Genomic DNA, 26,229 nt, shown 5'->3' on the forward strand with positions numbered 1-26,229 from the left:
GCTGGCAAATGGTGACGTCACGGCTCGTCACAGACAGGCCAGTCAGCCCGGTCAATAAAAGCAGCAAAGTTATTCTTTTTCTTGTTTGCAATTATGACATTGCTTAAATGCATGGTAAGATGTCAAATTTTCACCGCCGGGCTTTTTTATTCATTGTCATTCATCTACAAACATAACTTCTAAACGCATCACATTCTTTGTAATCACAAATCTATCTTTATGGTTTCAAAACAAAATCGTCCAGAACCATAGATTCAATGCATGTTGACTGTTTGTAATTTTCATTTTATTTTTTGCTTGTCTTAGGTTTGTCCGTGGCTTTGAAATGAAAACTAGAAAAAAAAAACTTTTTTGCTTGTGTTAGAAAACTAGTCCGAGGCTGTGAAATGACGTCACGGACGTTCTGTTCTATTTTTCAAAAGTCGAACTCAACACAGGCATGTTCAATTTGCGCAAAGTATCAACTGCATTCTTTGTAGTTTGCGTGCGTGCGTGCGTGCGTGCGTGCGTGCGTGCGTGCGTCGGGGGCATGCATGTCTTGAGTGAAGCAAGATCAGCAAGCAAGCATCCACTGACACTGACCTCGTCGGGCGCCAACGACCCACCAGCATCTTCCAAAGTGGTCTGCTGCTTTGTTTCTGACTGAGCTGGACCCACCACATCCATCCATCCATCATCCATCCATCCATCCATCCATCCATCCATCCATCCATCCATCCATCCATCATCCATCCATCCCCAACATGGTGCTGTCGTTCACTGTCAGGCTCTTGATTAGCCTCGCACTGTGTCAGACTTGTGCAAGTGAGGGTTTGTGTTTTCATCTCATCTATCATCATTTATCATGTCAATAATCTTCATCTAATTGAATGTCTATACTGGGCAACTCGTAAAAGCGCTGGGTGAAAAACAACCCAATTTGGATGAAAAATTGGAACCTCAGCTTCCTGGTCGGTCCAATTTTGACCCCAGCCATTTTAAGGGTGCAAACATTGAAATGAAATGAAAACTCATTTGTAAAATTCACTGTCCAAAAATTGCTACAAAGCCAAAGTAAAGAAAGATTGCATTAAAGGCTGTTTGTGCCTTTGCTGTGCGGAAAGCTGCCAGTGATTTTCTTTTCAACTAAAAAGGCCATGTTTTTTTCTTACTAAATCGCTGTCACACCATTTGAGAATGCCTTTTATGGTCATCATACAATGTACGAAGAGATTAGAGCTGCCCAACAGTGCAAAATAAAACTACAAAGCATATAGAAAAATAAAGTATATTTTAAAAAAAAGTGATAGTTCACGTGTAAACCCATCCGTATAGGCAAGCAGCCATTTGAAACAGTTTGATTTTTCACAGCCATCTAAGTTGCTCCATGAAGGAAGAACACAGAAGTGTTGAGGACATTGTTAGACGACAAGCCATGCACCCCACCTTTTCGTCTTGCTGCATGTGCAAGCAAAGTGGTTGAATCCTCTCGTGGCTCTCATCATGTTCTTGTTTTTGTTCCAGAGCTGCTCAAGTGTCCGACCGGATGGCTGCAATACAACCAACACTGTTACTTCATCGGACAAACCTTAAAGTGGTCGCTGGCTGAGGTTGATTGTGTGTCCCGGGGAGCCCACCTGACAAGCATTTTGGACGAAGGGGAGAGGGTACCACGACTCGCTCAGTCACTCACTTGCTCACCTTTCTCTCTCGTTGAACTTTGTCTTTCTTCCAGAAATGGCTGATAAATACAATCAAGAGTACCATGAGGGATGCTTATATCTGGACTGGCCTGCGACGTGACATCTCTCGCAGACGGTGGGAGTGGGCAGACAGAAAGCCTTTCTCCTACTCGTGAGTGTCCTTCCATTGAAAAAGTGCGACAGCTTGTGAGCCTCGGGCGGTGAATTGCTCAAAGGGTTCCTCTTGCGTACTTGTTGCTTTAAATGATGATGGTTAAGCCTGAAAACTACCTCATTATTCATGAACAAGATCTCTGAAAGACTTCACATTGTTATTTGAGAAAAACATCACTGAAATAGTTAGCACCAAAAACGTTTTCTCTTGCAGGTCCTGGGAAGTCGCTGAGCCAAACGACACGAATGGATATGAAGACTGTGTTGAAATGTTACCCTCTGGTCATTGGAATGACATCCCATGCGAAAGATATCTGGACTACGCCTGCAAGCGTGAGTACAGATCTTGTTTTGTAACTGTAGCGTGTCATTACACTACAAAAAACTTCTGTGTAGTTCCTTTTTTTTGCCTGAATACTTTCACCATTTGTTGATCTTATTAAGTTCAAGGCCTCTCTCAAAACAAAACGTGGCCACTGTTGAACTCTTTGCGGGACCCAACAGCAACATTTGAATGTCTTCGAATGTGCGCTCTCCTTTCAAATAGGTTCTGTCTTTTCCACCGCTGCCACCTGTTCTACTCCTGATCCCTGTACCACTACGGCCGAGCCTGCCACTTCTCCTGCTCCCTGCCCCACTACGCCTAAGCCTGCCACCTGTCCTGTCAGCCTTCCTCCGACCAACGGGGAGTTCCAGATGTGCACGGGCTCCACCGATGAGTCGTGCCTGCTTGCCATGATTGCCAACCCGGTGAGTTAATGATTTGTCCCGTCGATGCCGAAAAGCACCTTCCTGTCGTCGTCCCTCCATTGTATGAACCTTTGTCAGCACCTTCAAACATCCAAGTGGGCATTGTCCAGTTCAAGATATGCACCCAAATAGCCTTGTGGCCTCTATTTGCATCTTCATGGGCAAAGGTCGATTGAACTTCCCCAGGAATGTTTGTCCACATCGTCCGTGAAGAACTTGAGCTGTCCCCAAAGCCCAGTTGTCATCTATTGTGTGTACGCAGAAGGGCGGATTTCAAGATGTGCTGGACGGTCTCAGCGTGGCCCGCAGCGTTGTCATCAGAGGACGATCCAATCCCCAAGCAAAGAGGTAATAATAACACAATAGCACCCAAAGAAGGGAGCTAGCACGACCATGGCATTTGTGCGGCACGCAGGCTGGTGGTCAACCTGGACCGGCGCGACGCCAACGGCAAGAAGGCTACCACGGCGCTGCAACTCCATTTGGACTTGGAGAGCCAAACCTTCACCCTCAACTACAGAGTGGGCGGCAATTGGGGCGGCAATCGGACCGGGGACCTTCCCCGCGGACGCCCCTTCGGAGCCGGTCTCCCCTTCAAGGTGAATGAATGAATGAAGATGCCTTTTTGCCGCCCGTTGACCGCAGTCGAAAGAGTCGGAGCACCGGCTTACCCAGCCTGCCGCCGCCGCCGCTATCTTGTCGCTGTCCAGATTGGCATCGAGTGCGAGAGTGGCACTTTCCACCTGGACTTTAACGACGAGCTCCAGCTGGATTTAGCAGGTCCTGAATTTGATATTGGGAGCATCAACTGGATGGAGGTGTGGCAAATGGCAAGTGATGATGAGCGGCATTCAGCCGGTTTGACGGACAACGCCGCTTCCGGGTTGGGCGTCGGCATGGCCATCGGCATGGCAATCGGCTGCGTTCCAATGGGTTTGTTTGTTTTAGCGCTGGCTTGCCACCGGTTGTTGTCTGCTTTTCAGAAGAGATGTAAAAAATAATCCCACGGTACGATATTTTCACAACATTGAGGCGCTTGTGTGGAAAATGGCGTGGTGGTCGTAAGAAGACACTTTCATTGAAAAACAAAGGTTCTTTTCTGAAGCATATATAAACGTCATTTTTTGCAACGGATGTACATGTGTTTGAAACAAAAAAATATAGTGTGACATTGCAACTTCATTATAAAACAGTATGACAATCCAAAAAGATGAGTGTCAACTATGTGAGGAAATACAATGAGTATATTTTCTGGTATGTATTGATTATTTTGCATTATATTGGCATGTACATGGGAGCCATTGAATCGTCTATACATGACCTGTTGTCCAAAGACCTATTTACAGTAAAAACATACAGGTAAGATGCATAAAGAAGAATTGACTAAACAAAAACATGAAAACAATGGATGTCCACAATAACCAAAGGCAGAGTAGTGCTAACTGTACATCTGAAGACTTTTGAGATTGGGGGGAAAATACATTCGAAGACGATCATCTCCCACCTCCTCATTCACTTGTTTTTTTTAATTTCAGATGTTTGCGCTCAGCTTCATACTATTTTTACAAACACTGTAATAAAAAAATATTGACATACCCATCTGTTGAATGCATCAAGTGCCTCCTCCCATGCACAGTAAGCCTCCACTGAACCACTGCTGGATGCTAACACAGTAGAAGAGAGTCAAATGACGTACGCGCACATTTGACTATGATATAAAATAATATAAAATAATATAAAATAGATCATATTAATGACCCAAATAATTGATCATATTAATGACCCAAATATCAGGGGTGTCAAGTTTTCAAATGAGCTTTTGAATAATGCAATCATAATGCTTGTTACAGTCAGTAACAAAAAAAGTTATATTTACATATTCACTTTTTTTTTCTTTTTTAAGAAACCCATCACTGATTACATCCAAGTGAAGGGTTGAGACAAGCATCATGCTTGGGAAGGGTGAAGGCTATCTTACAGAGGTGTGCATATCATCAGGGTCATGAATAATTGAGTCAATGAGTGGCATCAGGTTACATCAATTATTATACCAACAAATGTTTCTACTGAATAAAAGCCCTCTTACATTTCATACTAGATAGTTAAAAACTCAGATTCAATGCATGTTTACTGTTTGTAATTTATTTTTATTTTTTTGCTTGTCTTACGTTTGTCCGTGGCTTTGAAATGAAAACTACAAAAGAAAACTTTTTCGCTTGTGTTAGAAAGCTAGTCCGAGGCTGTGAAATGACGTCACGGACGTTCTGTTCTATTTTTCAAAAGTCGAACTCAACACAGGCATGTTGAGTTTGCGCAAAGTATCAACTGCATTCTTTGTAGTGTGCGTGCGTGCGTGCGTGCGTGCGTCGGGGGCATGCATGTCTTGAGAGAAGCAAGATCAGCAAGCAAGCATCCACTGACACTGACCTCGTCGGGCGCCAACGACCCACCAGCATCTTCCAAAGTGGTCTGCTGCTTTGTTTCTGACTGAGCTGGACCCACCACATCCATCCATCATCCATCCATCCATCATCCATCCATCCCCAACATGGTGCTGTCGTTCGCTGTCAGGCTCTTGATTAGCCTCGCACTGTGTCAGACCTGCGCAAATGAGGGTTTGTGTTTTCATCTCATCTATCATCATTTATCATGTCAATAATCTTCATCTAATTGAATGTCTATACCGGAAGTCGTAAAAGCGCTGGGTGAAAAACAACCCAATTTGGATGAAAAATTGGAACCTCAGCTTCCTGGTCGGTCCAATTTTGACCCCAGCCATTTTAAGGGTGCAAACATTGAAATGAAATGAAAACTCATTTGTGAAATTCACTGTCCAAAAATTGCTACAAAGCCAAAGTAAAGAAAGATCGCATTAAAGCCTGTTTCTGCCTTTACTGTGGGAAAGCTGCCAGTGATTTTCTTTTCATCTAAAAAGGCCATCTTTTTTTCTTACTAAATCGCTGTCACACCATTTGAGAATGCCTTTTATGGCCTTCATACAATGTACGAAGAGATTAGAGCTGCCCAACAGTGCAAAATAAAACTACAAAGCATATAGAAAAATAAAGTATATTAAAAAAAAAAGTGATAGTTCACGTGTAAACCCATCCGTATAGGCAAGCAGCCATTTGAAACAGTTCGATTTTTCACAGCCATCAAAGTTGCTCCATGAAGGAAGAACACAGAAGTGTTGAGGACATTGTTAGACGACAAGCCATGCACCCCACCTTTTCGTCTTGCTGCATGTGCAAGCAAAGTGGTTGAATCCTCTCGCGGCTCTCATCATGTTCTTGTTTTTGTTCCAGAGCTGCTCAGGTGTCCGACCGGATGGCTGGAATACAACAAACACTGTTACGTCTTCGGAAAATCCAAGACGTGGTCGGTGGCTGAGAGTGATTGTGCGTCCAAGGAAGCCCACCTGACAAGCATTTCGGACGAAGAGGAGAGGGTACCACGACTCGCTCAGTCACTCACTCGCTCACCTTTCTCTCTCGTTGAACTTTGTCTTTCTTGCAGACCTGGCTGACGAATAGCATGAAGAATGCCACGAAAAATGCCAAAATGTGGATTGGCCTGCGACGTGAGATCTCTGGCAGACGGTGGCAGTGGGCAGACGGAAAGCCTTTCTCCTACTCGTGAGTGTCCTTCCATTGATGATGGTTACGCCTGAAAACTACCTCATTATTCATGAACAAGATCTCTGAAAGACTTCGCATTGTTATTTGAGAAAAACATCACTGAAATAGTTAGCGCCAAAAATGTTTTCTCTTGCAGGTACTGGAATTTGGGTGAGCCAAACGACTTGAGTGGATATGAAGACTGTGTTGAAATGTTACCCTCTGGTCATTGGAATGACCTCGCATGTGGATATGATCAGGCCTACGTCTGCAAGCGTGAGTACAGATCTTGTTTCGTAACTGTAGCGTGTCACTACACTACGAAAAAAAAAAGAAGTCACATTTTGCCTGCAACTTCATGCTGGAAAAAGTCCGAATGGCGTGCGTGACAGCCAGCCCGGAGAAAAAAAAAGGGGCCGACTTGCCGGGAATGGAGAAGGGAGTCATGCTCACCTCCGTGGCAAGCCAGTCTTGTCAAATTGATTCAATATTAACATTGGTCAACTTTCCCTTTTGAGCGTTTCACCATTTTGTAATTGGCAATGTCTATCAAGAAATAATAACTTCTGTGTAGTTCCTTTTTTTTGCCTAAATATTTTCACCATTTGATGAGCTTATTAAGTTCAAGGCCTCTCTCAAAACAAAACGTGGCCACTGTTGAACTCTTTGCGGGCCCCACCAGCAACATTTGAATGTCTTCGAATGTGCGCTCTCCTTTCAAATAGGTTCTGTCTGTGCCGCCACTGCCACCTGTCCTCCTCCTGCTCCCTGCCCCATCTGTCCCCCTCCTGCCATCTGTCCCCGTCCTGCCATCTGTCCTGCTCCTGCTCCCTGCCCCACCTGTCCCACTACGGCCAAGCCTGCCACCTGTCCTGCCAGCCCTCCTCTGACCAACGGGGAGTTCCAGATGTGCACGGGCTTCTCCAATGAGTCGTGCCTGCTCGCCATGATCGCCAACCCGGTGAGTTAATGATTTGTCCCGTCGATGCCGAAAAGCATTTTTACCTTCCTGTCGTCGTCCCTCCATTGTATGAACCTTTGTCAACACCTGACAAGTGAGCATTGTTCAGTTCAAGATACTCACCCAAATAGCATCTTGGTGGGCAAAGGTCGATTGGACTTCCCCAGGAACGTTTGTCCACGTCGTCCGTGAAGAGAGCTGTCCCCAAAGCCCAGTTGTCATCTATTGTGTGTACGCAGAAGGGCGGATTCCAAGATGTGCTGGACGGTCTCAGCGTGGCCCGCAGCATTGTCATCAGAGGACGACCCAATCCCCAAGCAAAGAGGTAATAACACACTGGCACCCAAAGAAGGTTACTAGCACGACCGCGGCATTTGTGCGGCACGCAGGCTGGTGGTCAACCTGGACGGACGCGACGCCAACGGCAAGAAGGCTACCACGGCGCTGCAACTCCATTTGGACTTGGAGAGCCAAACCTTCACCCTCAACTACAGAGTGGGCGGCAATTGGGGCGGCAATCGGACCGGGGACCTTCCCCGCGGACGCCCCTTCGGAGCCGGTCTCCCCTTCAAGGTGAATGAATGAATGAATGAATGAATGAAGATACCTTTTTGCCGCCTGTTGACCGCAGTTGAAAGAGTCGGAGCACCGGCTTACCCAGCCTGCCGCCGCCGCCGCTATCTTGTCTCTGTCCAGATTGGCATCGAGTGCGGGAGTGGCACTTTCCACCTGGACTTTAACGACGAGCTCCAGCTGGATTTAGCAGGTCCTGAATTTGATATTGGGAGCATCAACTGGATGGAGGTGCGGCAAGTGGCAAGTGATGATGAGCGGCGTCCAGCCGGTTTGACGGACAACGCCGCTTCCGGGTTGGGCGTCGGCATGGCCATCGGCATGGCAATCGGCTGCGTTCCAATGGGTTTGTTTGTTTTAGCGCTGGCTTGCAGCCGGTTGTTGTCTGCTTTTCAGAAGAGATGTAAAACATAATCTCACGGTACGATATTTTCACAACATTGAGGCGCTTGTGTGGAAAATGGCGTGGCGGTCGTAAGAAGACACTTTCATTGAAAAACAAAGGTTCTTTTCTGAAGCGTATATAAACGTCATTTTTTGCAACGGATGTACATGTGTTTGAAACAAAAAAATATAGTGTGACATTGTAACTTCATTATAAAACAGTATGACAATCCAAAAAGATGAGTGTCAACTATGTGAGGAAATACAATGAGTATATTTTCTGGTATGTATTGATTATTTTGCATTTTATTGGCATGTACATGGGAGCCATTGGATCTTCTATACATGACCTGTTGTCCAAAGACCTATTTACAGTAAAAACATAGATAAGATGCATAAAGAAGAATTGACTAAACAGAAACATTAAAACAACAATGGATGTCCACAACAACCAAAGGCAGAGTAGTGCTAACTGTACATCTAAAGACTTTTGAGATTTGGGGGAAAATACACTCGAAAGACGATCATCTCCCACCTCCTCGCATTTAAAAACAAGTTTAAGAGTTTTTAGTCTTAGTCTAGTCTTCAGACTGAGATTTTTCAAAGACAGTGAATTTTGCTTGGTCACTTATTACAAGCCTACAAGAAGATTCTTTCGGCATTTTGTTTAGCGCAATGCATTCTGCTTCCCCATCATGCTCTTGGTAGAATCCTACAAAATGGACAATCGGATAGTTTTGGCGACAGCAGTTTGTGCGGGAAATGAAAAACAAGCGTGATCGACAGAACGGGGGCACGGCTCTGGTTAGAAAATATCGTTCGTGTATGTATAGAATAGATATGGATACATAGACATATTTTAATTCTGCATCATTGATTTTATGATTATATTACATAATAGCAGTTTTATTTATGTCACCATTAGTGTTCTGGACGGTTTGCCCGTGCCGCTCTCGCGATTGTGTTTCTTGTTTCTGGTTTTGTTCAAGCTCATCTATCGGTTGCTGCTTGTGTCACGTGACAGCAAAGACCGGAAAGACTTCCGATAATATCAAAAATGTTTGATATTGTCTTAAGGCCAAGACTAGGGGGGGGAAAAAAAACAACGGACCTAAAACGATTGCGTTGACGGGAGCGCGCAGAGACTCCGGAGAAACGCTAAAACACTTTCTTAAGACTCAGATTTAAATCTGAGACTGTGAAAAGGGTTAGGCTAGATCAAATTTTAAAAAGTCCCACCCTGCTCCTTGTCATCCTTCTCTTCTTCATCCATTTTGCGTCCGTGTTTTCGGAAGTACTTGTAGCGCTGGACGTAGAGCTTCACAAGGTTGCTGACCTTGACCGGGTTGATTTCTCCAGTGCGGCTGTGGCAGATCTGAAACGATAAGAGCGGCAGAAAAGGCTTGATTCCGTTCAAAGATTTTTCCGCACGACAATTTAGATGTCTAACGATCGATCGGTTGACAGCAAGTGGACTATCAAAAGAATGGATCGTTATTTCTGATCATGGATGAATGGCTTCCAGCATTTCACTGAGTGCAGTCCGTAGACTCGAAACCTTGTATGTCCTGAAAAATGGAATTTGATGTGCTTCTAACCTTGTGAACAGCTTTTCTGAGGATATCTTTGTATTCATCCTTGTTGATGTCTTTGCGCTGATAGTAAGGTTTGATAGCGAGCTTCACCTCTTCCACTGCCCTCTCCTGGGTGTGGAGCTTCTTCAGGTACTGTACATTTCATCAAAATGTAGATACACTGATTTCAAGAATTCAAGGAATGAAATCATCTATTTTTTTGTATTTTTTCCTCGTGACAGGGCCACGAATCAACGTTACCTTGTCAGGGTCTTTACTTTCATTGTCCCAAAAAGCGTCCCCGGAATTCCCTGTGAATCCTGGCAGCCCAACAGGCATGACGGGTGGGGGTGTCTGTGCGCATCCGCCACCGAGATTGGGGTGCAGGTGAGAGGGCGGAGTTTTGGTGCAACCCACTAGCGGCAGAGAGCTTTGAAGGATGAACTGTGCAGGGCTCAATGCAGGCGGCGGGGGTAAGGTGGGAGGGGGAGGAGGGATCTGGGAGGAGGTCAAGAAGGCAGCTGACGGAGCCTGAGACTGACTCTGGTTTGCTTGCGAGAGGATCTGCATTGAAGACACAAGACCCGTAAGAAAAGATGCATCAAATCATATTATATTGCCGAAATACTTTTGATTGTTTTTTTTCCTCTCACCTGGCTGGTCGCTTGGATGAATTCTTGTGCTTTCGCTCTGCTGGCAATATTTGCCTCCTCCATTTTGAAGAGTAGTGCAGTTACTAAAAGAATCATTCATAAAAAGAAAAAAAAAAAGGATTTATGGTTATTTTATGCAGATGTGAGCAACAGCAATGTGTTGTGTGGCTACAAATAAAAAATAAAATCTCAGATGGCAAACTTCTGCTGTCAAAACTCACATGCAAGAACCCCTCCAGTGGTGCAGTCCACCCCTGTCTGCAGACTCCATGGGAGGACGGGAGCTGCCGGAGGAGGCGGCGGCGGGGGAGGCTTGCTGGCGGACGACGACGACACCGAGGAGGAAGAGGGGTCTGACGAAGACAGAGAAAGGGAACCCAGAACGCCCCCGGCCGACGACGAAGGCGAAGGAGGCGAGGCGGCCGATTTCGGCGCGCTGTCGGACGCGGGCTGCAAGGTGGTGGGTGTGGAGCCCTGGGGCGCCGACGGGCTGGGCGGACTGGACGGCGGAAGGGCGGGGCTGGTCTGAGTCGGGCAGTCGTCAGCGAGGAAAGAAGGTTCTGGGGTCTTGCAGCTACTGTCCACCGTCTGAGAGTCCGGTGACGACTCCCTGGTGTCCCGCAAGGGAGCCGTGGAAGGCGGGGGTGTACGGGGTGGTGGGGAGGAAGGCGGGAGCACACTGGTAAAGGAGGACGAGGTGGAGGACGATGACGAACAAGGAGCAGGGCCCGCTTGGCCAGAGTGTGGACTGACGGGCTTGCTTCCATCTTCAGCAGTGGAGAGAACCTCTTGCGAGGCTCCACTCCAGCCTTCAGATGTGACTTTTGACTGGCTCCCGTCTCCGCTGGCCACATCTGCTACGCTGGCTTTTTCCCTAACTTTCTTGACCAAGCGACGCCGACGCTTGCTTGCCAATGTTGATGAAGGGGAAGGGGTAGAGGAGGAAGTGGACGTGATGGAGCCAGGCTTAGTCTTCTTCGATTTCATTCCCACGGGACCGCTCAAAGGGGGTGGCGGTGCCGCTCGGGCGCTTCGCTTGCCCATACTTGCCAGATCTTTATGGCGGACTCCGACCGACATAGGCTCAGTGCAAGGTTTTAGAAACGGCGATCTGCTCTCGTTATCGCGACAGAAGACCACAGCGATGGAACCACCTACCACGGACCCTCCCGAAGCTCCTCCTGAACCTCCAGGACCAAGGAGGTCCATACCCAGCTTACCAGAGCCAATTGAGGTCCCGGTGGTGCTACTCACACCCTCACGCACCAACACGGACACTTTGGACTGAAGTTTGCTTTTGCGAGCGCTGCTCTCTTTCTTGGATTTGCCGGAACGTCCCAAAGCTTTTTTGACGTCTTTGTCCCACACTTTGTCTTTCCCTACCTTCCTGGTTGTCTTGGCTGAAGGAAGGCCTGTTGTTGGGGCAGGAGCAGAATCTGACGTGACTGACAAAGAAGCTTGGCATTTGCTTTTGGTTTTAGTCGAAGAGAAGGACGACGACGACTGAGTCAATTTCTTTGATGTGCGAGCTTTCTTTTTTGGGTGATGCCGCTCGGTCTTTGAGGCCGTTTTAGATTTGGGACTGGGGACAGGTGGGTCCGGGGGCAAGGCTGCTGGAGGCGTATCTTCCAAGGACGGGTAGTCAGAGTCCAAAGCCTCGCCGTCTAAAGACAACATGTCGATCTCTAATTTATCCCGATAGCCGTCTGACTCGTATCGGTGATACCGCGGAGGAGACGGTGACTGCGATCGGCTATGACAAGTTCGCCGGTCCATCTCCTCTCCGCCCGAGTGCCATCTTCTCTTCTTGTTCCTTTTGTGGGGCACGTCTAAGTCCTGTACAATCCGACGCGGAGAGGCTTGAGCGAGTATAGGAGAGCCAGGTACCGTGGTGGTGGTTGTGGTGGTGGTGACCGTGATGGTTCGCTTAATAGCGAAGAGGTCAGAACCATTAAGGTCCTGAATAGATGGCGGGACAACAGGACGCCCATCCCGGCGGCGTTCCCTCTCCCGCTCTCGGGCTCTTTCGGCCTCCTCTCTTCTCTCCCTGCTTCTTCTAGGCCGCTTTGAAACGTCCCGCTCTCTGCTGCTTGAAGGGAAGAGTCCCTTTCCTTTCCTCTCATCCTTTCTCGGTTGATCGCTTTCGTGCCTTCTCTGGGTGACGGTGTGGCTTCGCTCGCTCTCTCTGTGTCGATCTCGTTCATTCTTTCGGTCTCTGTCTTGGTCTCTACCTCTTTGGCGGTCCCTTTCTCTATCTCTTTCCCGCTCTCTATGGCGTTCCACAGAAGGGCTCGAGAAGGAGGGTCTACCGTGGTTGTCTCGTCGGGAGGAGCTGTGCGATTGTGATGTCTCGGGGCTATTGTGATGTGTTCTCTTTCTCTTCTGACTACTACTTCTGCTGCTTCTTCTACTTTTCCCCTCCTTATCGGTCTTGTCCCCGGGCTTCTTGTCTCGGCTCCTTTCTCGATCTCCCTCCTTGTCTTTCCTTCGTTTCTTCCGCCTCTCGTCTTTCTCCCGAGCCTTCTTATCCTTGCTTCTCTGTCGGTTCTGCTCTTTGGAACCTTTGGAGGAATTGCGACTGGCGTTTGCTTGCTCAGCAGTTGGCGCGAGAGAGGAAGAAGGTCTCAAGTCAGCAGGAGGAGAAGGGGGAAGAGGCAGCTGGGAAGCGAGTGGGGACGAACTCGGAAAGGCAAGATATCTTTCCTTCCTCCTGCTGACCAATTTCCTTCTGAGATCCTCCACTCCAACTACGGGCTCATCCTCTGTCTCCCTGTCCACCTCCCAGTTGCTATCGGCACATACGGACACGAAGCCATCCCCATCTAAAACGCGGAGGATGCGTTCTGGTTTCGGATCAAAAAAGGTGATCTTGGGAGAGTTCAGGGAGAGATTTTTCCCTGCCGTTCTCTTGCTGCCCACACCTCTCTCAATAGCCACAACAATCTCCCCCTCTTCGATCTCAGAGTGGTCCGAATCGGCCCGCTCTCTCTTAACTCGAGTTTTGGTAGTGCTGTAGTCAACTCGTCTTCTATGAGGGAGTTGGGCAGCTGACGGAGGGCTGGGTGGCTCACTGAAAATGTCAGTGGAATCTGGAGGCTCCTCTTCTTTCTCCTCATCAATTTCTCCTCCTGTTAGGTCTTCAGTTAGCTTGCCGCATTCGTCGTCATCGTCATCTGACGCTGGCGAACCAGTAGGCTCAAACGGATCATACTTCTCTCCTTCATCTTCCTCAGTCTTTCCATCTTTTTCCCCCTCTGTCGGATGGAAAGGATCATATATCTCCTTTTTCTTACCTTCTTCAACACCTGACTGTGATAAACCACGAGGGAAGGATTCTGCAAAGGTGGCTTTGGATGTAGCGAGGGAGGCGGATGTAGAAGACACCCTCACCAGTTCTGACCCACCAGTCTGACCTTTAACATGGTTCTGAAATATCGACGAGTTAGCACAGGGAGAGGATGATGTCGATGAGGGTGAAGACTGATCAGATGATGGAGATGATCGAGACAAGGAGGGTGAGCGACGAGGGGGGCTTCTGACAATCTCTCTTTTGGCGGTGGGTGAGCAGGAGGCGGCAAGCCTCCTTTTGAGGCCCGATGCTGACGCTAGGTCCATGGGTCAGGACAGCTGGATGTATAAAGGTTAGTTAGCTGGTCCTAGGGGTTGGAACCGAAAGGAAAGGCACCTGACAGAGAGGAGAGAGACAGATGCAGTCTTGATGTAAAATCGCTCAAGTGAAGAGCGACAACAGAATTTGACAGACAAAGACCAGCACCATCTTATTTGTATTCAGACACTTGGTTTCTTTTAACCTTTTATTCTCGATTTAGTTTTCTCTTGAACATTTGCTATGTACGTTGGGAGAAAACTGCTGCAGGCGGCGGTACCTTCAGTTACGTCATGACACCACTGTCTCGCCGCCATCCATCCATCCATCCATCCATCCATCCATCCATCCATCCATCCATCCATCCATCCATCCATCCATCCATCACACAGTATCGTGTTTGTCCTTTACGTTATTAATATTGATAATATAGATATTACAATTTGTGCAAGCGCACAACGTCTCGGTTTCTGGTGTCAATAACATTACAAGAGGGCTGAGACCATTATGTTGTCGTGTAATGATAAAGGGCTTCTTTTTCATTGATAACCCAGACAGCGGCGGTTTTTATTCCACTATTGGCATTGATCGTTATGGATATTGGTGGAAAATGGTCAGGGATGCTTCAGCGTTACTTACAGTCAGTCTTGGTCTTTATCACCAAAAGGAATGAACACGTTTTGAAAAGTTATCTATGTGGAATTTAACCGCACAAACAAGTGGTCACCTAGCGAAGCTAAATTAGCGGAGGCTACCTAGCCAAATGTAGCAACTATGGGTAGTGTGCGCAAATTACCTCAAGTCTTGTTACGGCCAGTTGACGGTTTCAACGGGCGCAATGCACATAGCGGAAGATCTTTTTGATCACATGAGATACGAGGGAAAATAAATCAGAGACAATCAAAGACTGGTTTTATGCGTTTTACGAACGCAACAGCGGCTCAGTTCCATCAATCTCCGCCATTTTCCACTCCCTCAAGCGCATGACAAAGGATTGTGGGAAACGTAGTTTTCCAGAGACAGATAGTGTGACAAAGTCTTGGTAACAATGATGAGCAATATAGTACACTTTATAAATCATTGGACATATTGAGATGTTTTTAGTACAATTGTATGACACGACTGGCACTAACAAATGATGATTTTAGTGAAAATTAATTTTTTAAATTACAAAATAGATATAGACTTGACATGGTTAAATTGAGAAAATGAAAATATTTGATATTTCAGATGAGTCATTTGATTACATTTGTATTATTTTATTGGGAAAATTCTTTTGGAATAATGAGTTAAAAAGTGTATATAAATTGTATTTATTTAAAACTGATGACATATGTATGAACAAATTCAAAGAAACATTCTGCCTTGATAAACATTTAACAAAACAAACTTTTTTTCATCTCCACACTTCAATCAAGAGGAAGAAAACAACCAAATGATTGCAAACAGAACCTTGATTTTAACGAGTGACAAAAAACAAAACACAAATACACGACAACACCACCCAGATGTTGACAATGCCATTTGCATTCTCGGTTCTATGATGAATTTTGTCATCCTTGGAGAAGCTTTGCCCAATCTTAGTTCACCGACAACAACAAAAAAGTCTTGGTGAATCAACCAAGGAGAATATTGGCTATTTTAGACAACAGACTTTCACACACACTCTCATATAAAAAAATAGATAATATTGTGTATAAGGCTCTAATCTGAGAGGACTCCGAACTCGCCTAAGAGACAGTCTGAGCATTAGGCAGGCACATAGCCTTACTGTTTTTCTTCAAGAAATTCAAATCACACAATGCCATTATAGCTAACAAAAAAATAAAACATGCAATGCATTTAATACCACTGCAATCTGCTGCTGTTGTCAGTACTGAACTCCATAGGCACAAGCACTTTTTTTTCTTTAATATACTTGTCAAATTGAAGTAGTTCTTTTCTTCTTACACACTTGGGAAAGAGGTTTTCAATGTACACAAAACTGCTCCCAACACACAAATACATGTCTTTTCTTTTCTTTTTTTTTTTTCCTTGGTATTTTGAGTCGACGTAAACTCAGTAGTTTAGCAACAAATAAAGCAATACACCTTTGCTAAAATACTTGCACTTGAAAAACATGAGTGCAGATGCAATGAAAACACGTCGTCAGCATAAAATTTAAATCCTATGAGTCGGTCAGACTCCTGGAGTTGCCATTTTGTCAAAGAACTCATATCAAAGTACTTCAGCTCCACAAGAGCATAAAATAATCTACTTAAATATTTGCTATTAACATTAGCTTAAAGCTGCTGGAAAGATAACAAAAACACAAATAAATAATGCAACATGTAAAGTGACAGTTAACTGGAATCTGTCCGACAGATCCGTTGAATTTGTGCGTATAAGGTTCAATATTTATTGTATAACCCACCACAGTCTGTAACATTAGTTAATGACTAGCAGATGATTCTGACCAATCAGCTGCCACACCAACACCAACAGTCTGAAAAGAAAAACACTACCCTGTCTATCCTGATGAACATTCAAAAGAGCAAAAAAAAAAAAAAATAATATTGCCTTCACAAATATAACACATCAGCAAAGCTAAAAACTGGCTTTATGAGTGGTTTTAATAGTTCCATGTATTTCAGAATATAGATTTGTTTTCAATCCAGTCCTTTAATGAATGATTTCTTTTCCACCAGCCAAATGTTTGTTTGCTGAAAATAGTTATGTCCCTCTGAAATAATGCATGGAACTTGGCGTAAACAACTCAACCCTAACTTTTTATTTCTCAAATCACCACAAATTGGAACCCTGGATTAAAATCCTTTGGTATTTGAGGAAGCCTACCTCAACAAAGCCCACCTTATCACCGTATTTAAGTGTGATGGTGAGACTGCCCCCAAGTCTTTTGAAAGCACAGGTACACAGGTGTCAAAAAGAAGTGTGCCCCCCCCTCCTTTCCAGGACCCCCTAAAGCTATGGCATGAACCAAAAGAAGCATATTTGTTTGCAAAAGGCAGTTAACTAGTAGTTCAACTATGATGGAAGATTGGTAGGCATGTAAAAACCAAGACCATTGTTTACACCAACATCCTTGCTTGGCTTGTAAATCTCGGGAACTGCTGTTGCCAATTCTGGTCTCACCCTCACAGCAGGAAGTAACGGAAGCCCGGCAAAGTATCTTAGAGGACTATTGTGACAAAGCTTCAGGCCAGCCCTGAATCCTTGGCCATCTTGTAGAAGGATCCCCTTTGAGCTAGGAGATTAGCTGGGGAATCAAACTCGACCATTTCTCCTTTCTCCAAAACCAGCACCCTAAATGAAAAAGAATACCAGCTCAACTCTCAGCACGTAGCAACACTCGAGCGTGTGCATAATAATAATTTAATATGGAACATACTTGATTTATCAGACAACCTGTAGTGTCATGGAAATTCTAGGGCGGTAAATGATACCTTGTGTAATCCATGATGGTGTTGAGGCGATGAGCGATAGTAAGGACGGTACAGCCCTCAAACTGAGAACGGATGGTGGTCTGGATCAGGGTGTCGGTCTCCATGTCCACAGCGGCTGTGGCCTCATCTAAAACAAGGATCTTGGTCTTTCGCAACAATGCTCGAGCCAAGCATAGTAGTTGGCGCTGGCCCACGCTAGATGAAAAACACAAAGTTTCTTTTCTTTTTCCAAATCCCACAATTAAAAAAAGTGTGTCGTGTCAAAATATGGAAATGAGGTTCTTACCTGAGGTTCTCTCCCCCTTCACTACACTCATGGTTAAGCTTGTCTGGCAGGCCAGATACAAAGTTCTTGAGATGAGACAACTCCAAAGACCTCCATAAGTCTTCATCAGAGTAGCTTTCAAAAGGATCTAAGTTCATCCTCAAAGTACCTGAAAACAACACTGGATCCTGAGAGGAGAAAAAGAGGTACAGTGCATTGTGGATGGCATAAAAAAAACAAAACAAAGCTAAGTGACTCTGTGACCTTTGGTTTGTGTCAAAGATCTGTTCTGCTGACAAGCACCAACCTGTGGTATTATGGTTATTCTGGAGCGGAGCTCATGAAGGCCAAGTTCAGCAATGTTCACTCCGTCAATGAAAATTTGACCTTCTGCTGCCTCGATGAGCCTGAACAGGCCCAATGTGAGGGATGACTTGCCTGCTCCCGTGCGCCCGACAATCCCCACCTTGGGGAAAGATTTTGTCAAAAAGATTAATCAAGATGATCACAGTTTAAATCATTAATGTAAATCTGATAAACATTCAATTATTTACATTAAAAAGGGGCTTTTTTTGTATTTGTATTTATTCACCCATCCATCCATCATTTTTTACAAATAAAAACCCTTAATAAAATAATGATAAAATAAATCATTAATAAAAAACACCCTACATAACCCAAAATGTAAAAAAATAAAATAAAAAAAAGGCAGACCTTCTCTCCTCCTGAAATGTTGACTGTGATGTTGCGGATGGCCAGGTCCAGATCGTGACGGTATCGTAGACCGAAACCTCTGAATTCTATACGGCCTTCAGTGGGCCACCCAGGGGCAAGGCTGGAGCCCTCATGCTTCCACTCAGCCTAGGATACATATTCAAATTAGCATCAGAGTGACTCCAAATCAAGACTAGAAATATGCAAACAATGCATTTCGTCCTGTTCCAAAGTCATTCTGAAACAGTACCTCTTTTTCTGTCTCACTGTACTCTTTCACTCTCTCCACTGCAACTATGTTTGTTTCCACATCGGAGGACATCCTCACCAGCCAGGTCAGAGAGGCTGTCAGCTGCACAGGTGATGGAATAATCAATAGAATCATTGATTCGGTCTGACACATCTGAAAGAATCATTTTAAGTTTACCTGAAGGGCATAGGAGATTGCTAAACCCATGATACCTGGACTAAGGTTCTCTCTGGCTATGACGGCAAACAAAGCAGCGGAAGACACAATGCAGTTGCCGACAAACTCCAGTCGAATCGCCAGCCATCTGCAAAAATGACACAAAATCAATTTGATGCTCTTAAGGCCATCATCTATTTTTATAATCGAGCAACTGTATAACAAAAGACACAATAAATAATTCCAACCAACCTGTTTGCTACAATGCCAGGGTAGTAGGCCTTCTGGTTATGGTCAACCCTCTGATCGCTCTCTCGTATGAAGCGTTCTTGTTCACCGAAAGCTCTGATGACGGACGTTCCCAGCAGCGTTTCGTTAAAGTGGGTATAGATAGGTGAACGGCTGACGGACTCCAGGCGCTTCAACTGGCGGGATGACGCCACGTAAAATCTCTGAGCAAAGAGCACATCATCAATTCAACTCAAAACAATATAGAAACGTAGAAGTTCATGTGAAATGGAGATCAGGACCAGGAAAAACTAACCTGTACAAAAAAGTAGAGCAGACCAAGGAAGGGAATGATGATGGCCACAAACGGTGTGGCGATGAGGATGATAATGCAGGCACCGATCACATTGAACATGGAGCCCATGAACATTTTAAGAATGCTGGGGATCACCGTGTCAATGGTGTCGATCTCCTTGGCAAAGCGGTTTACGAGGTTACCGCTGGGGGTTCGCTCAAAGAAAGATATAGGGGAGCGAAGGACATCGTAGAGCATGGACTGATGAAGGTAGCGAGATGCCAGGATGCCCCCGATGGACATGGACAAAGAGTAGCCAAAGACTGCCACACCTACAACACAACAATCAGAGTGACAGATTCAAAAATATATTTTTACATAAATGTTATCAACATTCCACATAGATAAATAAAATATTATACGCACCCTGGGACAGGCCAAGAGCACCATATACCCCCAATCTCAGTTGTCTTTTAGGTTGAGTGCCATTGATGACTGGATCATCAGTCCAGAGACTGAGCCAGTAATTAGAGAGCAGAGAAAGCAGGTTATGTGCAAAAAACAGCACAAGAGCAATGGCGGATAGTACACCAATTGCTTTGAAATAGGCCCAGAACACAGACAGCTTGACCTGCGGCATAAAAAAAGAAGAAGCAGATTTGTCTCATGGTTAGGCAAACACACTTTGAGCAATGATAACTTGTTTGTCAACCCACCCGTCCTGTGCTGGCCTTGTCGGCCTCTGTTAGTTTGCCTGCATCCGCTTCCTTGGCCTTTTTGCCTAGCTCCTCTTTTTCGTTGCCCGACTGGGATAGGTTGGTTGTACTGCTGTTTTGACCAGGCCTTCAAATAAAAACAAGTCCCGTTTCAATGACTGTGGATCTTTTGAAATATGTTTGGCGAAAAAAGCGCTGGGACTTTTCATACACCTCATATTCTACGGTTATTCTAATCCTGCTAACAACTAGTGTTTATACTCACCCAGCAAGACCAGTTGCACTGCCATTTTCTATTCCTTTGGTTACTATTTTTGGCTTGGAGTCTAAATCTAAGGAGGGAAATAAATTAATGAAAAGTAATTTACAACACTCTAAACAGTCAGGGTATCTCACCATTGCTGTCTGCGTGGTCAACCCCAGCGTACGTATGCAGAAACTCAGAAAAGGCCCCCTCAGTAGCCATGAGTTGCTGGTAGGAACCAATTTCGGTTATTTCCCCATCCACCATGACCAGGATCAGGTCAACCTGAGGCAGGTAACTTAGCCCGTGAGTCACCAGCAGACGGGTCTGCATACGTCCACGTACGGAAAATTTCAGAAAGAACATTACCATCAGATGACGAGGTTAGGGTTATCACTTCGATGCCATTTAAAACAAACACACACCTTTTCCTTCAGCAAGCCCTGCGGACCAATCACGTGCTCAAATATATGTTTTCCTACATGAGCATCAACAGCAGAGAGAGGGTCGTCCAGGAGGTAGACCATCCGGTCACAGTAGACAGCCCTCGCCAGGCTCACCCTCTGCTTTTGACCACCGGATAGATTGACACCCTGCACATAGAGAGAGAAAAAAAAGAGACAGTCACTGGCTAGTTTCTATTTGTTCCAACTTCCAGATAATGTGGATGTGAAGCAATACCTTTTCTCCAATCTCTGTGGAATCTCCAGCAGGAAGAATCTCAAGGTCAGGCTGAAGTGCACATGCCGCCACGACACGCTGATACCAGGCTTCGCTCACATCCTGGCCAAATATGATGTTTTCCTTCAGCGTGGAGTTCTGTATCCAGGCCTGCTGGGGAACATAGGCCACGGAACCCTGCAGGAAATTAGGTCCTGCGTTATGATCATCTTACTTGGACTGTATGGTAACGTAGCAAATAAAGGTACTGTACTGCATGATGAAAAGTTCAGTTTGCTTTTACAGTAGTGTGTATCTGAGTGCCCTTAAACACCTTGACAGACAGACTTCCTTCAAGTTTGTCCATTTCTCCAAGCAGGGCTGACAGAAGAGAGGACTTTCCAGAACCCACCAGTCCTACAATGGCAACCAGCGAGCCATCTGGGATACACACGTTCAGCCTGCAAAGACAAATACGGTCAAACTAGCAAATCGTCAAAACTTCACACAAAGACCAAACTATTGGGATCCTTACATTTTGAGTGTCGGTGATTCTGTTTTGGACCAGCTGAAAACTCCATTCACGATGGATATACTGTTTGAGGCTGGGGTAAAAAAAAAAAAAGACAACAAAAGTATGTCAAATTTACCAGTGTTTCAGTAAAAAATACAAAAAGTGGAAGGAAATAAAAACTCACAGCCAACTACTGCTCTGCGGTTAACACTGTCTTCCTGCAGCTCCTCATGTGATAGAAACACTCTCAGACGCTTCAAGGAGACGCTCGCCTTAAGATAGTAAACGCTCTCAGTGTTCCGACGATGCAATAGATTCAAATCTCTGAAGTCATATTTGTTTTTAGTTGATTTCAACACTGACCTGCACCATGCTGCTGATGACCATAGGCAGCATGTTGAGAGGAAAACGCAAGATGTTGAAGAGTGCCAGAGAAACAAAAGCCTTCTGGGCATCAAGCACATTTTTTTCATCGACCAGCACATATACTGCAAAAGTAGACAGGGCAACCTGCAAAGAAAGAAAGAAAGAATTGATGATAAATATGTAAGGTGCCTCGAGGAAGCTGAAGATTGTGGAGAGGCACGATTCATCTTAAAACCTCACCAGAAAGGGTGCGCAAACCCAGGTGAAGGTCGACACAGCACCAAGGTAGGCAGCCTTCTTCAGTACCCGCAGCTCGCTCTCACGGATATCTGATACTTTCCCCTTGAAAGCAAGCTCCCAGGCGTAGAGCTTCAACACCTTGATACCGTTCAGCATCTCGTTCATCAGCTTAATGCGACTGTCTTTACTCTTCATCTGCGCTACCTGCGGAAGAAAACAAGCAAGCCAGAATAAATACCGAGAAGCACATGTGTGACATGCGACCAAGTTAGGAGGTCATTAATGAGAGTGAAAATAGCTCACCTGGTAGGTTTTGGTTTTCATGGCAATGAAAGCATTAATTGGAACCATAAGAACCATAACCGCCACTCCGGCCAGAACGGACGGGCCTAGGTTCTGCACAAGAGTGAAGTATTTACAATTTACAAAAAGGGCTTTACAAGAGTGAAATGAATTGTCGATTCTTACCTGCCACAGAAAGTAAAGGGCTAAGACCACTTGCAAGGGGGCGGACCAGACCATGTTGATATAAGCGATCAGGTCCATGAAGCGCTGAGCGTCCACCGACATCAAATTGACGATTTCGCCAACCGTGGACGTGCGGCGGGCCGCGCTGCTGATGACCAAGGCCTGGACGAGCGGAGACGCAGACCGAGGTTGGAGCGAACGCGCTGGTTTGAAAAGTCGATTTTGAGTAAAGGTACGCACCTTCCTATAGACTGCTCCGACAATGGCAGTGCGCAGGCGCATGCCTGTGATGAAGCAGATGTGAAAATACCTCTGCAGGATAAGTGACTGCACACAGGTACAGAGGAAGAGCAGAAATGTGTAGAAGTAGCCATGCCAGTAGGGGGCGCTGGAGTTGTTCACAAAGTTGATCAGAAGCCTGGAGACAGATAATCAAGAGATACGAATGACCTTTTTAATTACTCTCGTCATTGGAGTTATTTGAATGTTATTTTACCGGAGGATCTCAGGGCCGACAAACATGAGGACGTCTTGTATGAACTTGTAGACGCACGAGACGAGGAAGTACGGCCCAAAGGCCAGGCACAGAGCGCACAGCAGGGAGGGCTCCTTCCTTTTTGTGTTTTTTACGATGAGGATTTCAGACTCCTCCTCTGCAGCTTGATTCTCCTTGTTTCCAGGGTTATGGGCCCGCCTGGGAGAGTAGACTGTCTTCTGTTCTGTTCTGGAAACACCAAGAAGCGTAGACAGCTTCTATTAACATCCAAGTTTGATGTGAAACTTTTCTCGACTGCAAAAAATCGATGAAGAAAAATGCCATCTTTGTTCTGACCCCTGACCTTTTTCCTTTTTGACAATCTGTGTTCCAACGTTGAACCAGCTTTGGTACCACTTTTTGTGAACGGTCCTCAGGGTTCAGAGACCACAGGTCTTTCTCCTCTAGGGGATGCTTGTAGCCATTCATCATCATCCTGGTAGGAAACATTTGGCACAACTATTTCCAGTGTAACATCAAATTGAATGAAATGATACAAGTATAAATAATTACACTTGATGGCAGAAAACTCCAATTTTCTTTTATATACTGCAATGAATGAAATGGAAAATACCTGGTGATCCACCAGAATGTTATTTTGGAAAGGAACGAAGCTCCGGGCTCAGGGCAAGGATTCTAGCAATACCAAAACAACATCAGTTAGATCCAATAAAAAAAATGACATCGTTAGAAGAAAAGTAGGCAGATCATTATTATCATTAATAGCACAGCTTTTATGCTAGCTTAGTACGGCTAAGAACACTTTTTGTTGAAGGATTCTCTTTGTGACTATCGGCACCCTCACACTTTCACAATCACATCCATGCTCGTGAGGTTTTGGTCAGAGACTTTGGTTTGGGTGGAAGGTGGATTAAGGGAAGTGAGACTGCTTAAAAATCATGCAAGCAGTATTAACACTGCAAAAACCCTGTTTAAGAGCATTTCTGCACTTTTTTACTTTTACTAATAAGAACAGAGTTGAATCGTGACTCTACCACTGTCACATTAGCGTTATTATCAGAGAACAGACTTACTAAATCTTTGATAACTTGGGAGAAGAGTGGAGGCTGATCTGACAAGCAGGACAAAATCAGCGAAATCAGCAGCAAGGTGTAGTACACAAAGAAGGTGGTGTACCTCCACACGCAAATTGTCGATGGCTAGAAGGAATGAATACATTCTTAAATTGTGATCCATGTCAAATGTGCAGATCATCAATTGTGGGAAAATATGGATCATCATTTGCTGCACACTGACCTGGTCCAGGGCTTGGAGGATTTTGGACCGGAAGGTGATTGTGGCACAAAGCAAGGCCAGCAGCCAGAAAAACAGCAACACTCCTGATGACTGGACACCTTTCAGTCGCTCATACTGAATCACCAGGGTGGCCAGCAACTGGAGCACACAGAGAAATATATATCAGGACAATCCCTCACTAACTGTAAAAATACATATTTGGGGTGTTGCTCATTTATAGTAATAACTCAAAGTTTCATTACCCTCAAGGTATTGTATTCAGACTAGCATACCAATCCTGAACATACAACAATTCCCTCACCATGGTGAAGCCCAGTATGGTTGGACTGACAAGGTGGACAGGTGCAGGAACTTTACTGCCATAACTTCTTTCCCAGAAAGAATAGAAAACATCTGCCCAGCAGATAATCCACAGAAGAAAGCCAAAAGCCTGCAGACAGACGAACATGTACCATCATTCCGACACTTTAACCGACATGATCAAACTACAAAACAGAAAAGATGAGTACACAAGTATGTGATGTACGACTCACAGTTTTGGCTTTGTTAAGGTGATTCATGCATATGTAACCTTGATTGTGGCTACGAAGGTAAATGAGGTAGAAGGGGACACACAGCCAGAGGTAGATGCATGGCAGCCACACCAGGACAGTGTTCTGGAAGCACTGAGTAAAGTCTGGGTTTGTAGTATTCCATGAGCGGTCCCAATCCTGGTTGAGACAAAAGGGAGATGATATTGTTTTGCTTCATGTAAAAACACAATGAGCAGTTTCACACTGTGTCTGTAGAGATTTGGTTTCAGAGTGTTTGTTGTTCTCAGATTCATGTTCTGCAAGAAATCAAGCAAGGAGGAGCTATGTGATGGCCATGGCCACACCTTCTCACTCTCTTGAATAGTTTGGGCTCGGATTTAAGGGGTGAATGCAACCAGCCATAACGGCTGCTTAATAATGTCCACTGAAGAGGCAGCTCTTTCTTGCTTCTCAGTGCATAGCATACACTACACGAATTCAAGCACCTCTCCACTGCTTGTTCGGTCGTATCTCCTTGATTACAAAACGTCATTACGAAATGCTCTTTGGGTAGCGTTGTGTAAATTTACCTGGCGGCTAGTTTCCCCAAGGTTCACGAGAGTACATGTAAGGCCAGACACACTTATTTTAATTACAAAACCTTTGTTGATTAACCGGTTATTTGAGCGAGACTGGTAAACGGGATTAACAACTATGTAGGTAGCATCGAATAAGGAAAGCTCACTGATTAAGCTAGCATGTGCAACCGGCGACCGGTAGCTAGCAAAACAGAGCAGACATAAACAAAAGGTGAATAAACTCAAACCACGGGAGAAAAATAAACTCACCCAGAACCGATCGGAACCGTCATGGCTACAGAATCTGTCAAGCCCCATTTGCTGGGACGTCATGGAAGAGAAGTCGTAAAAATGAGTTTGGAGTAATGCTTTCGTAACTTGTGTCCCTTCAGGCTTCTCATGCGAAGCGAAAGGTTGCCGCCTCTCTTCTTTAGTGCGTGACGGTAACGTGAATACACTCTTTAAATGACGATGCTGCCCCCTGCTGTACGGAAAACACAATAACATTTCAGAAAAAAAAAAAATTCAGCGTTTTTAACATTATTTTCTATGTATAACGTGTTTAGGCACCAGGAAAATGTATTGGTGGGGTTCAAGCACCTTAAAATAATTCTAGAGCTAAAATTTATTTTAATTTTAATTTGTTAGAGACTGAGCCGTCCCCACTTATGGACTTTAATAAAGGCGTTGCAGTGTCAATACTGTCAAAAAATTAATATCTTCAACACTTAGGTTGTTTTGGACGTCATGTATCACTTGTTCTATCATGTCTTGTGCGAATGGAATTAAAAATATTATAATTTCTTGAAAAATAATCAATTTTATAATGACAGA

At 45.0% G+C, this 26,229-nt stretch overlaps 4 protein-coding genes across 5 annotated transcripts; 2 read left to right on the forward strand and 2 right to left on the reverse strand.

Annotated features, from left to right (window-relative positions):
* Positions 1–38: 38 nt before the first annotated feature.
* Positions 39–4,675, forward strand: LOC148384543 (uncharacterized). Its single transcript, XM_088357351.1, has 9 exons — positions 39–685; positions 719–810; positions 1,504–1,646; positions 1,715–1,833; positions 2,050–2,168; positions 2,383–2,585; positions 2,848–2,933; positions 3,001–3,184; positions 3,296–4,675. The coding sequence occupies exons 2-9, from the start codon at positions 744–746 to the stop codon at positions 3,584–3,586; spliced, it is 1,212 nt and encodes a 403-aa protein (XP_088213477.1). The 5' UTR covers positions 39–685; positions 719–743; the 3' UTR covers positions 3,587–4,675.
* Positions 4,676–4,853: 178 nt separating this feature from the next.
* Positions 4,854–8,406, forward strand: LOC148384544 (uncharacterized). Its single transcript, XM_088357350.1, has 8 exons — positions 4,854–5,200; positions 5,891–6,033; positions 6,102–6,220; positions 6,360–6,478; positions 6,928–7,163; positions 7,403–7,488; positions 7,553–7,736; positions 7,860–8,406. Exons 1-8 carry the CDS (start codon positions 5,134–5,136, stop codon positions 8,148–8,150), a joined length of 1,245 nt encoding a protein of 414 aa, XP_088213476.1. The 5' UTR covers positions 4,854–5,133; the 3' UTR covers positions 8,151–8,406.
* A 2-nt stretch (positions 8,407–8,408) lies between these two features.
* scaf1 (SR-related CTD-associated factor 1) lies at positions 8,409–14,958 on the reverse strand. 2 transcript variants are annotated; one of them, XM_088357344.1, is made up of 6 exons: positions 14,751–14,958; positions 10,569–14,032; positions 10,348–10,430; positions 9,956–10,258; positions 9,719–9,847; positions 8,409–9,495 (listed from the first exon to the last, which is right to left on the reverse strand). In XM_088357344.1, exons 2-6 carry the CDS (start codon positions 13,960–13,962, stop codon positions 9,346–9,348), a joined length of 4,059 nt encoding a protein of 1,352 aa, XP_088213470.1. In that variant the 5' UTR covers positions 13,963–14,032; positions 14,751–14,958; the 3' UTR covers positions 8,409–9,345. The 2 variants fall into 2 exon arrangements, with proteins under 2 accessions (XP_088213470.1, XP_088213471.1); XM_088357345.1 differs by lacking the exon at positions 14,751–14,958 and adding an exon at positions 14,594–14,723.
* Positions 14,959–15,251: 293 nt separating this feature from the next.
* On the reverse strand, positions 15,252–25,834 carry abcc1 (ATP binding cassette subfamily C member 1 (ABCC1 blood group)). The gene is made up of 31 exons (XM_088357602.1): positions 25,666–25,834; positions 24,839–25,015; positions 24,607–24,735; positions 24,306–24,443; positions 24,083–24,208; positions 23,623–23,684; positions 23,353–23,484; positions 23,010–23,237; positions 22,754–22,931; positions 22,514–22,675; positions 22,349–22,441; positions 22,046–22,249; positions 21,803–21,949; positions 21,624–21,711; positions 21,461–21,530; positions 21,260–21,386; positions 20,947–21,123; positions 20,691–20,858; positions 20,418–20,592; positions 20,287–20,353; positions 20,022–20,148; positions 19,732–19,936; positions 19,327–19,637; positions 19,035–19,234; positions 18,804–18,930; positions 18,627–18,728; positions 18,377–18,523; positions 17,970–18,128; positions 17,684–17,850; positions 17,398–17,592; positions 15,252–17,257 (listed from the first exon to the last, which is right to left on the reverse strand). The coding sequence occupies exons 1-31, from the start codon at positions 25,726–25,728 to the stop codon at positions 17,149–17,151; spliced, it is 4,560 nt and encodes a 1,519-aa protein (XP_088213728.1). The 5' UTR covers positions 25,729–25,834; the 3' UTR covers positions 15,252–17,148.
* Positions 25,835–26,229: the final 395 nt, after the last annotated feature.

The sequence above is a fragment of the Syngnathus floridae genome, chromosome 17, assembly GCF_059516105.1.
Source record: "Syngnathus floridae isolate MCC-2025c chromosome 17, RoL_Sflo_1.0, whole genome shotgun sequence".
Classification (NCBI taxonomy): domain Eukaryota; kingdom Metazoa; phylum Chordata; class Actinopteri; order Syngnathiformes; family Syngnathidae; genus Syngnathus; species Syngnathus floridae.